The sequence below is a fragment of the Rousettus aegyptiacus genome, unplaced genomic scaffold (genome assembly GCF_014176215.1).
Source record: "Rousettus aegyptiacus isolate mRouAeg1 unplaced genomic scaffold, mRouAeg1.p scaffold_m13_p_10, whole genome shotgun sequence".
NCBI classification, from domain to species: domain Eukaryota; kingdom Metazoa; phylum Chordata; class Mammalia; order Chiroptera; family Pteropodidae; genus Rousettus; species Rousettus aegyptiacus.
Genome location: NW_023416285.1, coordinates 800,721 through 819,366, shown reverse-complemented (window position 1 = coordinate 819,366; position 18,646 = coordinate 800,721). Strand labels below are relative to the sequence as shown.

Genomic DNA, 18,646 nt, shown 5'->3' with positions numbered 1-18,646 from the left:
TTTCTGGGAGTCATCCAATGAGTAAAAAGAATAAATTGTGTCTCCAAAGAAACATTGTCGTATTTTATAACATAGCATACTTGGGGGCAAAGTAAACAATGACAGACATAAGAAGCCATTACACTATTTCAAGTAAGCATAAGTTCAAAACAAGATCAATAATTAAGAATAAAAATAAAACTTTTGGTCTAAAATTGTACTTCAGGAACATCTATCACCTTGATTTTCTCGGCTTTCGTGGGTGCCTGCTTGGCACTTTCCTGGCATAATTTTTCAAACTGTCCTTCTCCTTCAAAAGCTACAAGGCTCTTCTCAAATATCCAAGCTCTTTCTGGGGCATCACCAAAGAACTGTACGTGATACTGGCGTGCACTCTTTTTCTGACCTAGTTTTTAAAATAAAATGTTAGAACTTGAAAGTTAGAATATGGGACAAAATTAGGCAAATCTATTAATAATTACTGATACGGAGTTGGGCGCTGCTTGAGTATGCCGACCTCAGAGTGAACCCCGCTGTTCCCGACCCATCAGGCTGCAGGCAGAGAGGGAAACGCAGTCACGAGAGGCCCAGTGAGGTCCAAAACCGACAGGGGAAGCAGTGAGTAAGCGCATCCCCGTACCCCCTCCCCTCCAAGATCCACTTACAAAGATGCCAAATAAAGAAGATATTGTTAAATTGTACACCTGAAACTTACTAGATTTTGTTAACCCACGTCGCCATAATAAAAAAATAAATAAAATTAACAATGGCCACAGGCTGCCAATGAGTGATAAAAACCAAAAAGAGAGAGATGAGAGAGAGGACTTCAGCGAAAGGGCCATTCAACAGCGAGGCCTGGGTTCAAGTCCCAGCCAGCACCTACTGGCTGGACAGCCCTGGGCTGGCTACGCACGTGCAGCGCTCAGCCTGGGGATAAGGGCGCACGTGACCTCCGAGGGCCACCATGAAGCCACAGAGCGGCCCCTCAGATGTCCACTACTGTGGCCTTTGGCAGGAAGGAAACCTTATTCTACAGTGCGGCCAAAAGGGACGAGGTGGAGAAGACACTTGGTACCCAAACCTGAGAGAGGACGCTGGGCCGGCTGAGATGGGTGAGGCTGGGTCTGCAAGGGGGTTAAAAGGTCAGAGCTCCATGCCAAGTGGGCAGGGGGGTCCTGTGTCAGGAAGTGCCAGTCCCTCCCTGCACACAGCGCGCTGGCCACAAGGACCCGAGGCCGCTTCCTGGAGACGGGCATGCCCAGAGGGATCCCCTCGACACACCCTCTTCTGGAGGGGCCCAGCCGCAGCCAGCCCTCCACAGCAGCCAGCCCTTGGCGGGGCTGAGGGCTACTCCCCAAAGCACGCCCAGCACCAGGAGGCCTCGGCAGAAGGGCCCCAAGTACAAATGCAGGGCCAGGGAGAGGAAAACTCTACTTCATTATGAAAAAGAAAATTAAAGAGCTATTAGAAATTTTAAAATACAATTATAAAAAGAAAACTCGGTAAGGAAGCTTGGAAAGTAAGTTAAGAAATCTCCCAGAAAGAAGGAAAAAATTAAGACGAAAACCATCGATTCCTGTAAGAAGCCTACGGGACCAGGACCAATCTGGGGGCATGCCACCAAATCAGTGGCTGGCCTTCTAGACAGAGAAACAGAAGTCGTCACGGTGTTAACAACACAAGCACATGCCTCAGAACTACGGCCTCCGAAGTGCCACATCCAGCACCCATCCCAGGGGACATCTTTGGGACAGTCAAGTCGGTGGGAGCGGGGAAGAGGGCAGCGTCCACGTTAAGGGAACCAGAAGCAGGATGACAAGGTGCTTGAGGAGCAACTCTGGGTGCCAGAAGGAAATGGAACAATACCTTGAAATCTTGACAAGAATTACTTTCAACATGAAATTCTATACCCAGCCACATCGGGGAAGTGTAAGGACGAAGAAGCAACCGTCTCTGAACCAGAGGGACGCAATTTACGTCCCTACACACTCTCAGGATGCCAAAGACGTACTCCGGAAGAAAAGGAAAACTGACCGAGAAAGAGCATGGTGTGGGGCCACAGAAAACCCTTGTCACTCAGGACAGTGTCTCACAGGAAGCCTGGGATGACCGCTGCACCCAGTCCAGAGTGCCAGCCACGCGGACTGAGCGGGACAAAGGGGGGCTCCGGGAGAGGGCTCCAGGGGTGGAAGGTAAGCCAGCCTTGCACACCCCGAGAAAATCCGGGCAGCGGGGAATAGTGAGCAGACGCGATCCACGGAGTGCGGAAAAGGAAGGCGGGGGGCAAACATGGGTTTTCATTTTTTTCCCCCAATAGGAGAAATTAACCATATAACAGGAGGAGTTTTAAGAACAAAGAAATAAGTACCTGGGGAAAATTAGGGCTATATGGACAGCGAAGTGTATGATTTTAAAAGAAAGAAAAGAATTAACTCCAAGAAAAACAAAAGATTAAGCAAAAAAATACGATCACAGAACACGACTTGATTTTTCTGAGTGGTATTTAGTCAAAATTACATAAACTCTTAAATGTGATATGAACAGTGAGTTAATTACACGGGAAGGTGGGAGGGGAAGAAATAAGAAATGACTGAACAGCTCGATGTTCATTTTCCAGAGCAGAAAGTCAACAGAAAATGTGTAAATGATAAATAAAAAAACAATAGTAGTTAAAACTAGAAGGAAATGTTGGAAGAGTGAGAAACGATTACACCCAGGGAGAGCCGGGGACCTCTTGCCACCATCGCCCTCTCAGCACATGACTTGTTTACGAGTGCGCACATGTCTTTGATTTTAGAACAGCTAAGACTCAAAACTATGTCAAGTGACTGTGGCTTCTTCCATTACACTTTAATACTCTGAAATAACTTTTCTCGGTCATGAAAATGAACACAGACATGTGTCACAGCCTTTGCATAACGAAGAAAACCCACTACAGCACAAAGAAAAAACACGAACTCACATCATTTTTATAAACAGTGGCACAAACAATGTTCCCGTGTCGGGTGGAAAAACGCAAAGCAGAATACCACGGTCTGATCCCCAGTTTCTAAAGTGAAGGTAACATTTCTGAAGTTCTTTCCTGCCCAGGAATTTGGTAACAATGTAACCCAATTTTCTATTTTTACTGTAATTTTATTTCAGTCCACGTTGAGAGGTCAGTATCTCGTTTTATTTGACCATATAACTGGCCAGCTGTCCCACCATTTGTGAGTAATCCTTCCTTCCTCTGCTGTCTCCGGTGTTCACTAACCACAGCTGCTGGTATGAATATACTTGTCCCCAACTCCCCCCAAAGCTCCCTAATGAGAACTTGGCCTCCAATGGCCCAGGTACCTCGCATGGCACTCTGTTCCTTTCCTCCCCATTGCGGGCCATTAGATAGATGGCTGCTTCGAGCTCTGGCCTCCAGCTGACGGCCAGAAGGGGGCCGATGAGGCTGCCTGGCTCGCAACGCTGGGCCGCAGCGCCCGCCGACCCAGTCCACAGCTCTTGTCACCCACACTTTCAAAGGGCGCACGGGTCACCTGGGAACTAATTTGCTCAGCCCCACCTGTATGTGACTCACACCTCGCCTTCCCCACACTAAATCCAAACTTCACTCTAGAGGAATCTCAAGCCACCTGATAACTTGTTTTTTTACCTCTCAAACACATGAGTTTTTGTTTTTTGAGATGCCCAATTATTTAGATTATACCCTGCTCTAATCTGTATCAATAACATTTACTCTTAGTATGTTCTTTAATTGTCCTATGTACCAGTTTGTTGTCCCAAGTTTCATGACATTAAAGATGATCATTTCTAGTTCTCCTTCCCACAGGCCTAATAAAATTAACTGGGATATCTTTAAAACTCAAAACTCAGCATGTAATATACTATTTCTGAAAATTATGCTAAAATAAGCACCCTCTGTATCTAAATAACAATGAAATTATTCATCATAAAACCTGAAAAGCAATAGAAGGCAAAGACCACTTCTCTTTTAACACTAATTCAATCTGATAAAGTAAACCATCTGAATTGGATTTAAAAAGAAATGGCAGTGTGTCACATCTGAAGCAATCAATAACTTCAGGCAAAGTTGCAAAAATGAACCGCAGTAAACTCAATAACAAAAAATAACCCAATTCAAATATGGGTCCAGGACTCAAAGAGACGTTTCTCCAGAGAAGACGTAACAAACAGCCAGCGAGCCCATGGGAAGATGCTCAGCATCACTAATCAAAAGGGAAGAAAGTCAAAGCCAGAGACAGCAGATGGTGCCGGCCAGGGCCTGAGGGGGCAGGTGGGGTGGGGGGCAGGGAGCGATGTTCGATGGGGACAGGGTCACATTCACAAGAGGAGAGTCCCGGGGATGGGCTTGACACCACTCAGCTGTGCACCTGAAATGGTTACAGTGGTGATTCTGCCATGTGCGTTTTATCAAAATTAAAAACAGGAAGAGAACCAGAGGAGGGCTTATCTGCGGGAGAAGCTGGAGGGGAGGCTGAGGGGGAGCCTGGCCCAAACGCGGCACCTTTGAGCTTGGTGTAGCTGTGGAGCAGTGGGTCAGCAGAAACCATGCACGGCCACCAGGGGTAACCGGACACTTTGGACCACACCAGATCGCCGACATTGTATCTCAACAGCGGGTCCTGGTCTCGGCCGGTACTCGGACAGGAGGGCTCTTTCTTAGCTGGAACCTGAAAGAGACCACCACGAGACATGCACAACACCTGGGTCCGGCCTCCCATGCACAGGAGACCGGCGGTCATTCGGGCCAGAGGTCCGGACACCCCACCCCCCCCGAGCGAGGCGCGCCCCCTCACTGTTTCCCGACGGCCGCCCTGCCACCACCGCAGAGCTGCGCTGGCCCGGGCCCTCGGCTGATGGGTGGGCCAGTGTCTGCACCCGGCAGGCGCTCGGCGTCACCAAGGTCTCCACCTCCATCTGTTTCCTTGCCTGGTGGGTGGTCTTTAAATGTGCTTGATCCACCCGGTCAAGAACCCTCAGGGAACCCCAAATCTGCACCCTAATGCTGGGCCTCTCCGCCCAGGTCTGTCCGTTCTCTGAAGCACACGCATCGTCCAGCGTGAACAGACCCAGTGTGGCGAGGATATCAGGGGCCTGGCGGCACGCCTCAGCCCACCACTCCATCTGAGTCCTGGGCGCCCTGAGCCTCAGTTTCCCCACCCTGGAACGCAGGTGGGCGAGGAGGCTGAGACATGACTGGAGCCAGCCCCACCGCTCCGGCTCTGCCCCGCGGGGACGTGCAGCGGGCACGCCCGACCGGAGTGGGCACCGGGGGCCGCCCCTCGGACGCTGCGCGCTGGGGCACGGCACTTCCACAACGCCCGTCGCCTACGCCACGTGGCGAGCCCACGGGGACACGCACGGTCTCCACTCTGCCTTACTCGAGCTCTACCAGAACCAAGTGACAGGGCTGGCCTCAGACGCACACGTACCTCAGAGGCCCTGTGGCGGCCCAGGCCACCGAAGGGGTCTTTCAAGGAGTTGCCACTGTAAGTGCGTTAGCGAGGGCTAACCAGCGCCCTGGCATGCAAAAATAATTTTTAAACCCTCAAAGTTCATTATTTTGAAAATTGCAAAGAAATCTGGACCACGTCCCCTCCTTTCTGTGGAAATTGCAAATAAAATGCCTCAATTAAAATTTTAAACCAGACATGCCAACCTCGCTCACGGGCCCAGCCGCGCCGGTCGCAGCTTCCCGTTCCGGCGAGGGGCCCGCAGCTCGCACTGCGGCCCAGTGGGCACCGGCTGCTCCCAGAGCCCAGCCCCAGGTGGACTGGGTGCCAGGCTGCCCTGCGTGGCTGTCTCTCATGTAGGCGGTGCGCCCTCCGGAGTGTCACTTTATGAGATAAGGACACGGGGCACCGTATTCTCGTGCTAACTGAGGGCCCCCGCCCGGCCTCTGATGAGGGAACGCCTGTTCACGGTGCTCTGTGCTGGGACCGAGCACATGAGGGTGGAAGACACAGCCCCATCCTCAAGGAGTGCACCGCCTGCTGGCCCCGCTGGTGGAGGGCCAGGGGCGCAGACAGCCAGCTGCGTGGGAGGAGTGAATGGAGCACCTCGCCACATGGCTGCCACCCAGGCCCACCCAGGTGCCCCCGTCCCACTGGCCAGAGCAGGCTGAAGAGGGTGTCTGGAGCAGGGACCCGCGGACGCGGCTCGGGTGCGAGGGCTGAAAGTAGCCAGACCCGGGCTCAGAAACTGCGTGGCCTCTTTGTGGCCACGTCACACTTGGACGCCTCGTTACCTCTTTAGGCCTTGCAAGACGTGCCCAGGAGCGACGTCACGGGCCTCTGGGGCCAGGCCTGCGCCACCACAGGGGCGCCTCATCGGCCATGCCTGTCCCCAACCCGCGCCTCCCCCTCCCCAGAGCACGGGGCAGCGTCCTGACGCGGCTCTCCCGCGCAGGGAGCAGGGGCTGTGCTGTCCCCACATACCTTTCTATCCGGGGGTCCCGAGCCCGTGGACGGCAGCGCGGCCTCGGCCAGGCCCGGCTCCAGCAAGGACTCGTACTTCAGGCTCCTCTTCCTGCTCCGCCGGGCCACGGCCTCCGGCCTCTGCCCACCGTCTTCCGACGGGGGCGGGGCGGCAGCTCCATCGCCACAGATGGAAGATTCGAAGAGGGGCTTCCCGTTCATGTACGTTTTGGTGATTTTGAGCTTGATTTCCGGAGAGCCATTCTTGGCGGGGGCGGTGCTGGGCGGTGTCCCGACGCCCTTCGCTTCCTGGGGCCCAAAGCACAGCTTGGCATCGGGAGCCCCGGGCTCCCCGTTGAACACGCGGGAGGTGAGATCCTTCAGCTTCTCGGCCGGCAGGAAGGGCAGCGCGTCGTGGCCGTTGAACTTGGGCACGACGCCGTCCTGCAGGCTGCCGGCCAGCTGGGCCTTGCTCAGGAACACGGAGCACTCGCGGCCCGCTTCGCAGCCTGGCGTCTTCCCGTTCGCGCCAAGGATTTCCGGTGCCTGCTTCATTGTTACGCTCTTCACAGCTTTCTGAAGAGAAAAAGGACCTTCCTGGATGTTAAAGTCCATTCAGTCCAGATGCTGCCTTTCTCAGAACACTACAGTCCTAGAAAAAGGAAAAGAAAAGGAAACATTATTCTTACAACTGAAGACAAGTGTGCCGGTGTCTCTATAGCTTTGTGCGGTTTCTTCTGGGTGTTTTTTGAGGTAATTTATGATGTCTTACATAATGATTTGGGTCACAGGAGGCGGTTCTAATCCCACGAAAAAGATACAAAATCACAAAATGGTAAAGCGAAAAGAAAAAGATCAGGAATAGACTTTAAGGACAACAAAAGTATCCGACAAGGAACCTCAAGTCAGCCACGACCTCTATCTAAGAAGCAACATGGCCGTGGGCAGGTCACTCCATCTGCTTAATCATTCCTGAAAGGGACACTGCCACCTGCCCCGGTACACGTACCCGCGGCAGCTAACAGAGCCACGCCTGTCATGGCTGAAGCGGCCCCCGGGCCGAGGTTCAGCGACATGCACGGGAGTGCCTGGTCAGCAAAGTGTGACACCAGGTCTCCCGAAGCCCAGCACACTATCGGGCCAGCCTGATGGGGGAAGCAAAAGGCCAAGGGTCAGGAGCGAGACAGCAGCGCGCCGGCAAGCTGCCCCGCCGCCCGCCCTGCCAGGCGTGTGGCTATCGACGGGAGCCGCCCTGCACTCGCGGGCCACCACCTGCGGCTGAGCAGGGCAAGGGCGACTGCGGAGCCCGATGTCACTGTCCCGCAGGGAGCGAGGTCTTGAGGTCACGTGGGGTCTTCACTGCACAGCTAGAGTCCCCGGTGAGGAACACCCAGTGAAGGAACCAACCCCACGAGGGCGGCCAGGAACAAGGAAGGGCGGGTCACCCACTCCAGCGGGGATGCACTACTGGGACAGCCACCCAGGAGACCCTCGGGAAAGTCGGCACGGCATCGCCAGACTGGGGACACCCTCGGCGCCCAGCAGCGACGCTCGGCTGGGGACGGTTGTGCCCCACGGACGCCTAGCCCGCGTGGGAACAGTCGCTAAGGGGGCCGAGTCGGCCTGCTGCTCCCCGCACATGCCCGGGCTGTCGGGTGGGGATGGCCGGCGTGTGCACCCCGCCGACACAGGGTGGCTGAGCCTCGCGCGCGGCAGACAGCCGTCAGCACCGGGGCGCGCACCCAGGGTGTTCGCGGGGACCTGAGGCTCAGGCTCAGGGGGCGAAACGGAGAGGCGACCGCCAAGGGTGCTGGGGAGAGGCCGGAGGCGGCTGCCGCAGCGCCGGCCACAGCCCAGCAGGTCGCCAGCAGCGCCACGGGGGGACGCTGAAGCACCGCCCTCCAGACGGGCCCGTGAGAACCAGCGCGCGCAGCGAGGACGGCTGGCCGAACCAGGGGCACGCGGCGGGGCGCAGGCAGAAGGGAGCCACGTGCTGTCGGGGAACGCAGAGCAGTGCCGCCGCTGCGGGCGCCTCAAACAGTTAAACACGGACGGCCCCGCGCCCCACTTCTGGCGCTCACCACCAGGGAGCGAGCGCGGGGGCCCGGAGAGCGGGCTGCACGCTGTGCGCAGGGCGGCGGCGGTCACTGCCACAGCGCGGACGCGCGAGGGTGAGCCAGGCGGGGGAAGGCGACGCGGCCTCAGAGAGGAGGGGACCCTGGGGCGCCGGCAACGTGGACGGGCCAGGGGGACACCGGCCCCGGGCAGGAAGCCGGCCACGCAGGACGAGCGCTGCGGGAGCCGCTCAGGCGTCCTCACGGCCGCAGAGACAGAAAGTAGATGGCGGGGCCAGGCGGGGGAGGGCAGGGTGGGGACGTGAGTGTCCAACAGGGACGGAGGTTCAGGTTCGCAAGAGGAACGAGCGCTGGGTGTGGGCGGCGCTCAGGGCTGCACAGTGAGCAGCTCCCAGCACCGCCGAGCCAGCCACGTAAACCCAATAGTAAGCGCATTTTAACACAATTAAAAATAAAAGGCCACTTTTAAGAGGAATATAACAGAATCCAGAGTAACCACAAGGTGTCACTCACAACATCGTGGCTACAACTCAAAATTACTAAGCATGAAGAAACAGGTAAACAACAGAAACCAACCCCAAAATAGCCCAAATGTTAAAATTCAGCAGGTGAGTACCTCAAAGCATCTATTATAATCATGCTCAAGGACAAAAACTAAAACATAATAAAGTAATAAATTGGAAGCAGCAACAGAAAAACAAAAACTATGAAAAAGAGCCAACTGGAAATCCTGTAACTGATAATTACTATATCAACAATAAAAAAAAAAAAAATTGGATGACCTTAACAGCATATCAGATATAAATCAAGAAACTTGAAAATAGATCAGTAAAAATTATCTGAAAATACTGTGTAAAAGTATTTTTTCAAAAAAGGAAACAGCCTCAGCAGTCTATAGGACGATATCCAAAGGTCTGGATTCCCACTTCCAGCCACAGAAGAGGGAAAAGGGAGACAGAAAAGATATTTGGACAGAAACAACCAAAAAAACTTCCTAAATTTGGTCAGTCATAAATTTACAGATGCCAGAAGCTCAGCAAACACCACGCAGTGTAAATACAAGAGAACCCACACCCAGGGGCATGGCAGTCAAAAGGCTGAACAGCAAAAATAAGGAGAAAATCTCGAAAGCTGTCAGAGGTAAAAACAAGGTTATGAGTGATCATCTACTCTCAAGAGAAGCAGAGGCCAGAAGACAGTGGGTGACAAGTTGAGAGTAATGGTGGGGGACCCAACTGTCCACCGGAACCTGACATCCAGAAAACACACCCTTCAAGAATGAAGGCCAAATGGAGTTAACAAGAAATACGAACTGAAACGCTGTGAGCAGGTCCACACGACGCAGAGTGCTGAGGATGCTCTTCCCCTGGAGGAGGAGAAAGAGCAGCCAGAACGCAGGTCAAGGGCGCGGGAAGCGTGAGCCGCCGTGGAAGATACCTGTCCCTCGTAGTTTCTTTAAAATTCATATAACAAAGGAAAAATCATAAGACGGTGGGGTCGCAGCCTAACGACTATGACACATGACAACTGCGGCACAGGGGAGGGGAGACCCGAGACGCACGGACACCGCTGGAAGGTGGCCCCGCGGGAACTGAGCATTCCGCGACACGTCCTCGAGGGTGCGACCTGCAACCAGAGGGAGAGGGAGGCGGAGCCGGTGCACAGATACCCGAGGACAGCCGCCGCAGGCTGAGGTTCGGGATATTTCACACGAGCTTGACTCCTGGCTTCTCTCAGAAGGGACTCGGGGTCACAGGGCTGGGAAGCCGCGGGGCCAGGACTTAGCACCAGAGCTGGGCCCGCGTTGGCCACGGCCTGTGTGTGACCCGCGCCACCCGGGACGCTGGCTCCTGACGGCGTGTCCAGGGCCATTCAGGTTTTGCATGTGAGACGTGGCTGTCACGGGAGTGGTGATGCCGGCCACGACACAGCCCTTCCCCACTGCTGCTGCCTCTCCCTCTCCTCCTCAGCCGGTGCTGCTCCTCCCTGAGCCCTGCAGGGTCCCCTCCCCGCCTGAGGGGCCCCGCCCCGCCCCGCCTGTGAGAAGGCTCCCCCCCCAGGCCCGAGAGCCAGGCCTGCCCCTGCCTCCTCCCCACGGGGCGAGGCCGCGCGACCTTTCTCAGAGTGTTTGTTTTACCAAACCGATACCACTAAGTCAGAACATCTTTCACTTCGTCTAGCATTTTAAGAAAAATATAAAACCTGACCAGGCGGTAGGACACCGAAAGAGCCCGGGAACCACAGAAGAAAGGCCGGGAGTGTCCCTGGCGAGTCTCCCCGCCCTCCGGTGACTGCTCGTTCTTGTGGGGGGGGCGGGTGGCAAAGAACATGACAAACTTACATACCCACTGCTCCAAAATAACAATGTTTAGGATTTTGCCACATTTTCTTCAAGTCTCTTTAACGTGAAAGAAAACAGTGGTCCGGGTAACAGCAACGCCACACGCGCCCCGCGGGCCGGTGCGCTGGGCGGGGGCGGGCAGCCCGGGGCCTGCAGCGGGCCGGCCCCTCCCTCGCACCAAGGCTGAGGAGGGTCTGTCCACAAACGGCTCCACATCACGTTACGTCGCCACGCTAACACGCTACAGGAGATTTCTGGTGACAGCAGCCAAACTGTTTTTTAAAGAAAAAGTTAGCTACATCATCTTATTCCTAGCAGGAAAGAAAATCCTAGGTCCAGAAACGGGGAGGGGGCACAGGCAGCTCTCCAGGGTACAGGCCACCGAGGGCAGGACCCCAGCCTGCGAGAGCTGGGCGTGGCCCGGGAACACAGAGCACAGAGGCCACCGCCCGGGGCTGGAGCCCGGCTCCACTGCTTCCTAACCGTGGCGAGCCACTCACTACACGGTCCCCTCCATACTCGATTCCTGGGGACAGAGGACTGGCCTTGCAGGGTAGCTCCAGACACGGAGGAAGAAGAGCAGGAGTCAGCAGAGAGTCTGCTGTCACAGGCCGGTCCTGTCACCTGAGCCTCACCACTGCCCACCAGACGCCACTGGGAGCCGGAAGCACCTGGAGGACTCTGCCTCGGAGGCTGTGGTGCCCCGAACCCTGGGCCCAAAAACCTACGTAAAAACAAGTCTGAAAGGAGTGATGCTGGCAGGGCCCTGCGAGGGGGCCTCGGCAACGGTTCGGGGGACCTCCGACACCCCTGCGAAGTGAACTGAGAGAGACATGGCAGCAAGCGAGCCCACGCCCACAGTGAGGGGGACCCGGGGAGCTGCGCGAAGGTTAAAGTGGAAGGGCTGCCACGGAATAAGAACAGGAAATGGGTGTTTTGTTTAATAACTTACAGATCTGGGAGAGAAAAGCAGACATCACAATAAAAAGCTCGATAGTTAAATACAGACTAAGCACAGCTAAATATACAATTAATAGATCATAAGATAAACGTGAACGAATCACCAAGGCAAATGGCTGATAAAGAGATGGAAACTATTTGGGAGGGATTACGAGACATGACATTCCCGTTTCATTCTTTGAGAAATTTAGACTGTCTACGGTGTGCCAGACACTGAACTCCACGTGCTGGGTGTACAGCACTTAACACGTCAAGATGAAAAACTCTCCTTCCGAGCTAATGCGATAAGGCAAGAAAAGGACATACAAGGTACACAGTTTAGAAAGGAAGAAATGAAACTGTCTTTTGTTCACAGATGATGTAATCACGCATATAGAAAATCTGAAAGAGTCAAAAAATACCTACACTATGGCCATGCCACCCTGAACGTCCCCAATCTCATCTGATCGCGGAAGCTAAGCAGAGTTGGGTCTGGTTAGTACTTGGATGGAAGACCACCTAGGAAGACCAGGTGCTGTAAGCATTAAAAAAAAAAATTTTTTTTTAAACCTGGAACTAAGAAGAAATTATAGCAAAGCTATGAGACACAAGGCCAACACTCAAATAAATCAACTTTCCTATATACCAGCTGTGAAAAAGTAGAAATTGAAATTAAAAACACTACTTACATCAGTACCCCCCCAAAAGTGAAATACTTAGAAATAAATCTAAACATGTACAAGACCTAGAAGAGGAAAACTACAAAACTCTCACGAATAAGGCCAAACAATTTAAAAAATGAAAAAGACATTCCATGTTCATGAACAGGATTACCCAACACTGTCAAAATGTCAGTTCTCCCAACTTAATCGATAGGTTAGTGCAATGCCAACCAAAATCCCAGTGAGCGCTCTTCCCATAAGCGGCCTGAGGTGACCACCAAAAATGTCTCCTCATCACCTGACCCAGAAAACCCCACGAAATCACGCAAATGGACAGGATCAGATCTTTGCGTTCACTCTGAGAACACCCATGAAGCAGCCCACGCCGTCAAGGGCAAGCACATCAGAAAGGCCACCAACCACCTGAAGGAAGTCCCTTCACGGAAGCAATGTGTGCCATTGTTGCTGCGATGCTGGAGCTAGTAGGTGTGCCCAGGCCGAACCACAGTGCTGGACACAGGGTCGCTGCCCCCGAGTGCCGAATGCTTGCTGCGCGTGCCTACAAGCGCGGGGCAACGCCGGACCCCAGGGTCTGGATGCAGACTCTGGTCACCGAGCACAGCCAGGCGGACAAAGCCAGAGGCCGCGCAGAGCCCGTGGGCGCGCAAACCCCTACAGGACGCTCCCTGCCACACGAGACGACCCTCACTGCGAAAGCCAGAGGAGGAGGGTGCGCAAAGAAAAAGACGTCCCAGAAGAAACTGAAGACATGAAACCTTACAGCCCAGGAGTAAATTTAGCATCAAGTAAATGCTAAGAAAAGTAAAAGCAAAAAGAAAAAAATCCCAGCAAGTTATTCTGTGAATGTCGACCAGCTGATTTTAAACGCCGTGCAGAGGCAAAAGACCCAGAACGGCCCGCCCCATGTGGAAGAGACCCCCGCGGCAGGGCCACCCCCCCCCCCCGTTCCCCGACACGCTCCGGAGGCACCGCAATCACGGCGTGCGGCTGTGGTGCCAGGAACGCGAAAGACCGGAAACAGACCCCACAAATGCCGTCAGCTGATCTGTGACAGAGGAGCGAAGACAACATGACGGGACAAAGGTCTTCCGCCAGCGGCGCTGGAGCCACGGGACATCCACAGGCCACAGCGCGAGTGAGGACACAGACCTCACGCCCGCCACGCACGTCCGCTCCAGATGGACCCCAGTCCTGCACGTGAAGTGTAAAACTATGAACCTCTGGAAAACCTAGACGACCTTGGTTTTCGCAGGACCTTTTACACACAGCACCAAAGGCACAGCCCATGAAAGAAAAAGTTTGCCTTCATTTAAAAAAAAAAAAAAAGAAAACTTCAGCTCTGTGAAAGACAATGTCAAAAGAATGAGACGAGCAAGCCACAGAGGAGCAGAAAAGAGGTGCAAAACACACATCCGACACAGGACTGTCATCCGAAATATAAAAATGACTCTTAAAACTCAACAATGAGAAAATAAAACAACCTCCTAACAGGAAAAAAACAGGCCAAAGACCTTAGGCGACATCAAAAAAGATACAGTGATGGCAAACAAGCCCATGAAAAGATGCTGCACATCCCGGCCTCAGGAAAACGCGGGCCGCGGCAGGGAGTACGCTGCGCACCTGCCGCAGGGCCAAGGTCCAGGACGCGGCCGCCGGCCAGTGCTGGCGAGGACGCGGGCCCCGGGACGCTGCCACCGCAGGGCCAAGGTCCCGGACGCGGCCGCCGGCCAGTGCTGGCGAGGACGCGGGCCCCGGGACGCTGCCCCCGCTGGCGGGAGCGTGACGCAGCACCGCCACTTCGGAAGGCAGCTGGGCGGTTTCTCACGAAGCTGAGCGCGGCCTCACGTTTACTCGAAGGACGTGAACTCACGCCCACACGCAGAAAGCCGCGCTCGGACGTTTACGGCAGGTGTCTTCGTAGCTGCCCCACGCGGAAGCCAGCAGGGCGGCCACGCCGTGCCCCACGCAGACGGGGCCAGCACTCAGCCCTGGGGAGAGAGGTGCTGAGGCCTGCGGCGACCAGGTGCACCTGGACACGCTACGTTCAGTGAGAGGCCGGTCGCCAAGGCCCACGCCGCAGGCGAAGCACCCAGAGAGGCCGGCTCGGCGGACGGGGAGCAGAACGGCGGGTGGAAAGCCACTGCGGAGTGGGAACGGCGTTCCGTGGTGCGGGGAAAGGTCACCTGGACCACGACCGGCACCCGAACGACTCACCAACGGCCAGACCCGTGCTGGCACGGGGAAGCTCGCTGCAACCGCGCATCCCCTGAGCCCAGGGCTGGCACTCCGGAGGCGGTCACCCACGCGCACAGACACCAGACAGCGGGAAGGGGGAGGGGAGATGCGGTGCGGGGCTGGCCGTGGCCCGGCGCGACCCAGACCCGCTCGGCCGCACAGGCGCCGCGGGCCCCACTGCCCCGCGCTCCAGGCCGCAGCCCGCCCTGCCCAACCCGCGGAGCCGACCAAGAGCAGGTCGCCTTGGAGAGGTCTCACTGCAGGGACAACAGGAAGGCTCTAGAAGGCTCCAGCACGGCCCGCGGCACCGGGCCAGGAGAGGGGCCGAGCTGCAGGCCCCTGCAGTGGGGGCCCAAGTTGGCAGACACGCCCGACCGCAGGTCCCCATCGTCCACCCGGCACGTTTGCCACTGCCCACACTGTGTGACGCCAGGACCTCGTCCCTCTAGCGAAGAACTCAACAAAGAGCGATGAGGCCGGCAGCCCAGCTGTGGAGCAGGCAGGGGCCCCTGCTCCCACGAGACGGGTCCTCCAGGGAGCGGCCGTATTTCATAAGGCAGAATTTACTCAGAAGTTCTGCTTCTCCTACACAATGTGCCTGCGACAGTAAACCTTGTGACCAACCTGAGCCCATTCTGTTTGGCTACGAAGAAGCTGGGGCCACAGCAAGACTCCGGGGCAGCTGGGGGTGGCTGTCCGCGCCCTCAGTCCCAACTGTCTGCCGGCTGTGAGCTGACACCCGCCCCGCTCCCACGACTGGCCTCCCCGCTGTACTCCCAGAGCGACAGGTCCAGCCTCCAGGCCCCTCACACGCTGCTGGGGACACAGTCACGCAGAGGGGGTTTCTCCGGCCCTAAGCACAGACCCACGAGAACCGAAAACATGTCCAGAAAACGCCCGCCTGAGCCTCTTCACCGCAGCACCGTTCACAAAAGCAAAAACCTCCCCGACGACCGCCGACGAGCGCGCGAGGAGCCGCGTGCACACGACGGGGGGGCGGACGTGCCCTGCCCGCGATGCCGAGGGCGGGCGCCTGGCGCGAAGGGCTCCGCGGTACGTGGTTCGGGTTGCGAGACGTGCCGGGGACGGGCGCCTGGCACGAAGGGCCCCGCGGTGCATGGTTCGGGTTGCGAGACGTGCCGGGGACGGGCGCACGCGGACAGGCGGCCGACCTTGGTTGCCAGGAGAGGGGTGAGGGGGACAGAGTGACCGCTCACAGGGACAGGGCTAACTCGGGTGATGCAAACGTTCAGGGATGTATGGTGATGGTTGTGTAACACTGAGAATATGCCGTAAACCACTGAATTATACGCTCTCAAATGGTTTACTGAAATGGCGGGTATTAGGTCAATTTTTAAAATACCCAGCCTCTTGTCGACCGGGCAGGTGTCACACACAAGGCTGCCTCGCTCATCATCTGCGAACTACTTTCCTTTCCCTCTGGAATACACTTGGAGCACAGTGACGTTCGGTGTGCTGCAACGGGGACTCGGTGTCTGAGGAGGAGACGGCACGAAGTCCCCGCACCCGCCACGCAGCCCGGCCCCCCCGCCTCCGCTGGCAGAGAGGGCTCGGTCCCGCAAAGGGACATGGAGCGAGCTGAGGTGCCCTCAAAGTCTGGCGGCGAGCTACAACAGCGGTCCCCAGCCTGTGTGGCACCAGGGACCGGTGCTCCTGTGAGCATCTAACGCCTGACGATCTGAGGTGGAGCTGGGGAGCAGCTCCAAACAGAGATGAAGCTTCGCTGCGCACCTGCCACCCACCTCCTGCTGAGCGGCCTGGTCCCTGACAGGCCACGGACCAGTACTGGTCCACAGCCCGGGGGTTGAGGGCTGTGGACCTCTGAGCAACAGGACACAGCCACCAGAGGACACCTGCAGGGCCCGGGGACAGCACCTACCGACACTGACAGTGGGGGCCCTATCGACCGGCCCTCAGTGAAGCCCCCGCCTGGAGGGAGACCACCCCTCAGCTCCGGACCTCCATCTTAACGATGAGCCCTCCGTGGCGGGCGATCACGCATCCAAGAAAACTCACTATGACAGACAAGAGCTCGGAAACAAAGGGAAACTGAGCCCAGAGGAACACACCGGACGGGCTGAAACCCCCAAGAACCGCCACCTGTGGCTGGAGCACGCGCAGGCCCGCGGTCCACCCGCAGCCCCTGCCGCTGCTAGGGGCGGGGGGCTGGGGCGGCCAGAGATCGTCACACCACACTTCCTAATTCTGAAGCACGGGAATACGCCATCCAAAGTTCTCCTTTAGATGTTTAAAGGAACATCACGAAAATGTAAAAATATTCCCCAAATTACAGTGCTAACGGCATTCCACAACTGCTAAGGGACAGAAGACAGATACCATGCATATCCCACAGTCTTGCCAAAAGGAGGAGGGAGAAGGGAGGAGGGGGGACAGGAAAGGAGGGAGAGGCAAGGCGAGGGTGGAGGGGGGGGAGGGAGGTGGGAAGGAGACGCGGGAAGGAAGGAAACGTGAAGACTGCGCCGAGGAGACAGCGCAGGACACGGTCTCCAGACACAATGAGATTTAAAAATGCACAAAGAAGACCCAAACGGACATTTCTCCGAAGAGGACAAATAGCCAATGGGTACATGAAAAGATGCTCAACATCGCTAATCATCAGGGAAATGCAGATTAAAACCACAATGTCACCTCGCACCTGTCACTACTGGTGGGACTGCAAACTGGTGCAGCCGCTACGGAAAAAAGTGTCGCGGCTCCTTCAAAAGTTAAAAATAGAACTCTCTTACGGCCCAGCAACCCCTCTTCTGGGTATTTATCCGAACAAGATGAAAACCCTAATTCATGTGCACCCCTGTGTTCATAGTGGCATTATTTAGGGTGGCGAAAACATGAACGCAACCTAGGTGCCCACTGACAGATAAATGGATAAAAGTGGCACATATACACCACGGAATATTACTCAGCCATGAAGAAGAATGAAGTCCTGCCATGCACAACATGACAGATCTAGAGGGCATCATGCTACGTGAAATAAGTCAGAGGAAGACAAACACCACGATTTCACTTGTAAGTGGAATCTAGAGAACAAAACAGACAAAACGAAAACAAACTCGCGGATACAGAGAACAAGCTGGTGGCTGGCGCAGGGGAGTGGGGTGGAGGCCGGGGACGGGGAGAACACAAAGCTCGGGGCCGTCGCTGCCAGCTCCCCCGGCAGCTCTGCTATCCCAAGTGAGGGGCCGCGGCAGCCGCACGCCGGGACCCTTCCCCGCTAAGCCTGTCCCCCCGCCCCCTGCCCAGAGTCCCAACGTGGGCCCACCGCCAGCTCCCACCCTCCGTCTGCCAGCGGGCTCAGCGGCCAGCACACTGGCAGGCAGGTCTCTCCACGGGAGGGCACCAGAACCCGGGGAAGGGCTCAGCAGAACGGACGGCCAGCCCCGCTCGAGCTCGCAACTTAGTCGGGAGATGGGCCAGGCCTGAGAATCTGCATTTCTAACCAGTCCCAGATGGTTAGTGCTGCCCGTCTGGAGGCCAGACTCTGAGAACCAGTGGACTGGGTTATGGTGCAGTAACAAGCCCAGGAGCGGCCACTTGTTCCTTGGCTCAACCCGAAGGTTTCTTCCTTGCTCACATTACATGTGTTTCCCCAGTTAGTGACAGAAAAAAAGTGTGATAAAGCACACATCTCAGAGCCGACAGAGGCGACATGCCCCTTTCAACTGGCCAAGCAAACCACGCGGCCACACCAAGTAGTGGGGGGGCAACCCCGCGCAAAGCAGGGACGACCGGGGCGATCCTAGCCTGGAACAGACGCACCCGCCTGGCCTCCGGCGCCCGCTCCTCACTCTGCCCTAACCCACCGCCAGTTCCAGAGGCCTCTGGAAACGTGCTTTCCAGACAAAGAGTCACGTCTCTCTCTCTCTCTCTCTCTCTCTCTCTCTCTCTCACTCACTCACACACACACACACACACACACACACACAC

At 56.1% G+C, this 18,646-nt stretch overlaps 1 protein-coding gene and 1 pseudogene across 4 annotated transcripts in view; one reads left to right on the top strand and one right to left on the bottom strand.

The window, feature by feature from the left end:
- NSD2 (nuclear receptor binding SET domain protein 2) overlaps nucleotides 1-18,646 on the bottom strand; it is a 55,884-nt gene that overhangs the window by 30,851 nt on the left and 6,387 nt on the right. For 3 of the 4 annotated variants that reach the window (XR_001598693.2, XM_016159222.2, XM_016159223.2), the window contains exons 2-4: nucleotides 6,429-7,059; nucleotides 4,496-4,661; nucleotides 219-385 (exon numbers count right to left, since the gene is read on the bottom strand). Coding sequence is in view for 3 of the 4 variants with exons in the window: in XM_016159222.2 (XP_016014708.1) it covers nucleotides 219-385; nucleotides 4,496-4,661; nucleotides 6,429-7,022 (927 nt within the window). In the remaining variant the exon portion in view is untranslated. Of the gene's footprint in view, nucleotides 1-218; nucleotides 386-4,495; nucleotides 4,662-6,428; nucleotides 7,060-7,416; nucleotides 7,531-18,646 lie in introns of those variants that run through there. The other variant, XM_036227404.1, reaches the window with a different exon arrangement.
- Nucleotides 12,188-12,306, top strand: LOC118609160 (annotated as a pseudogene).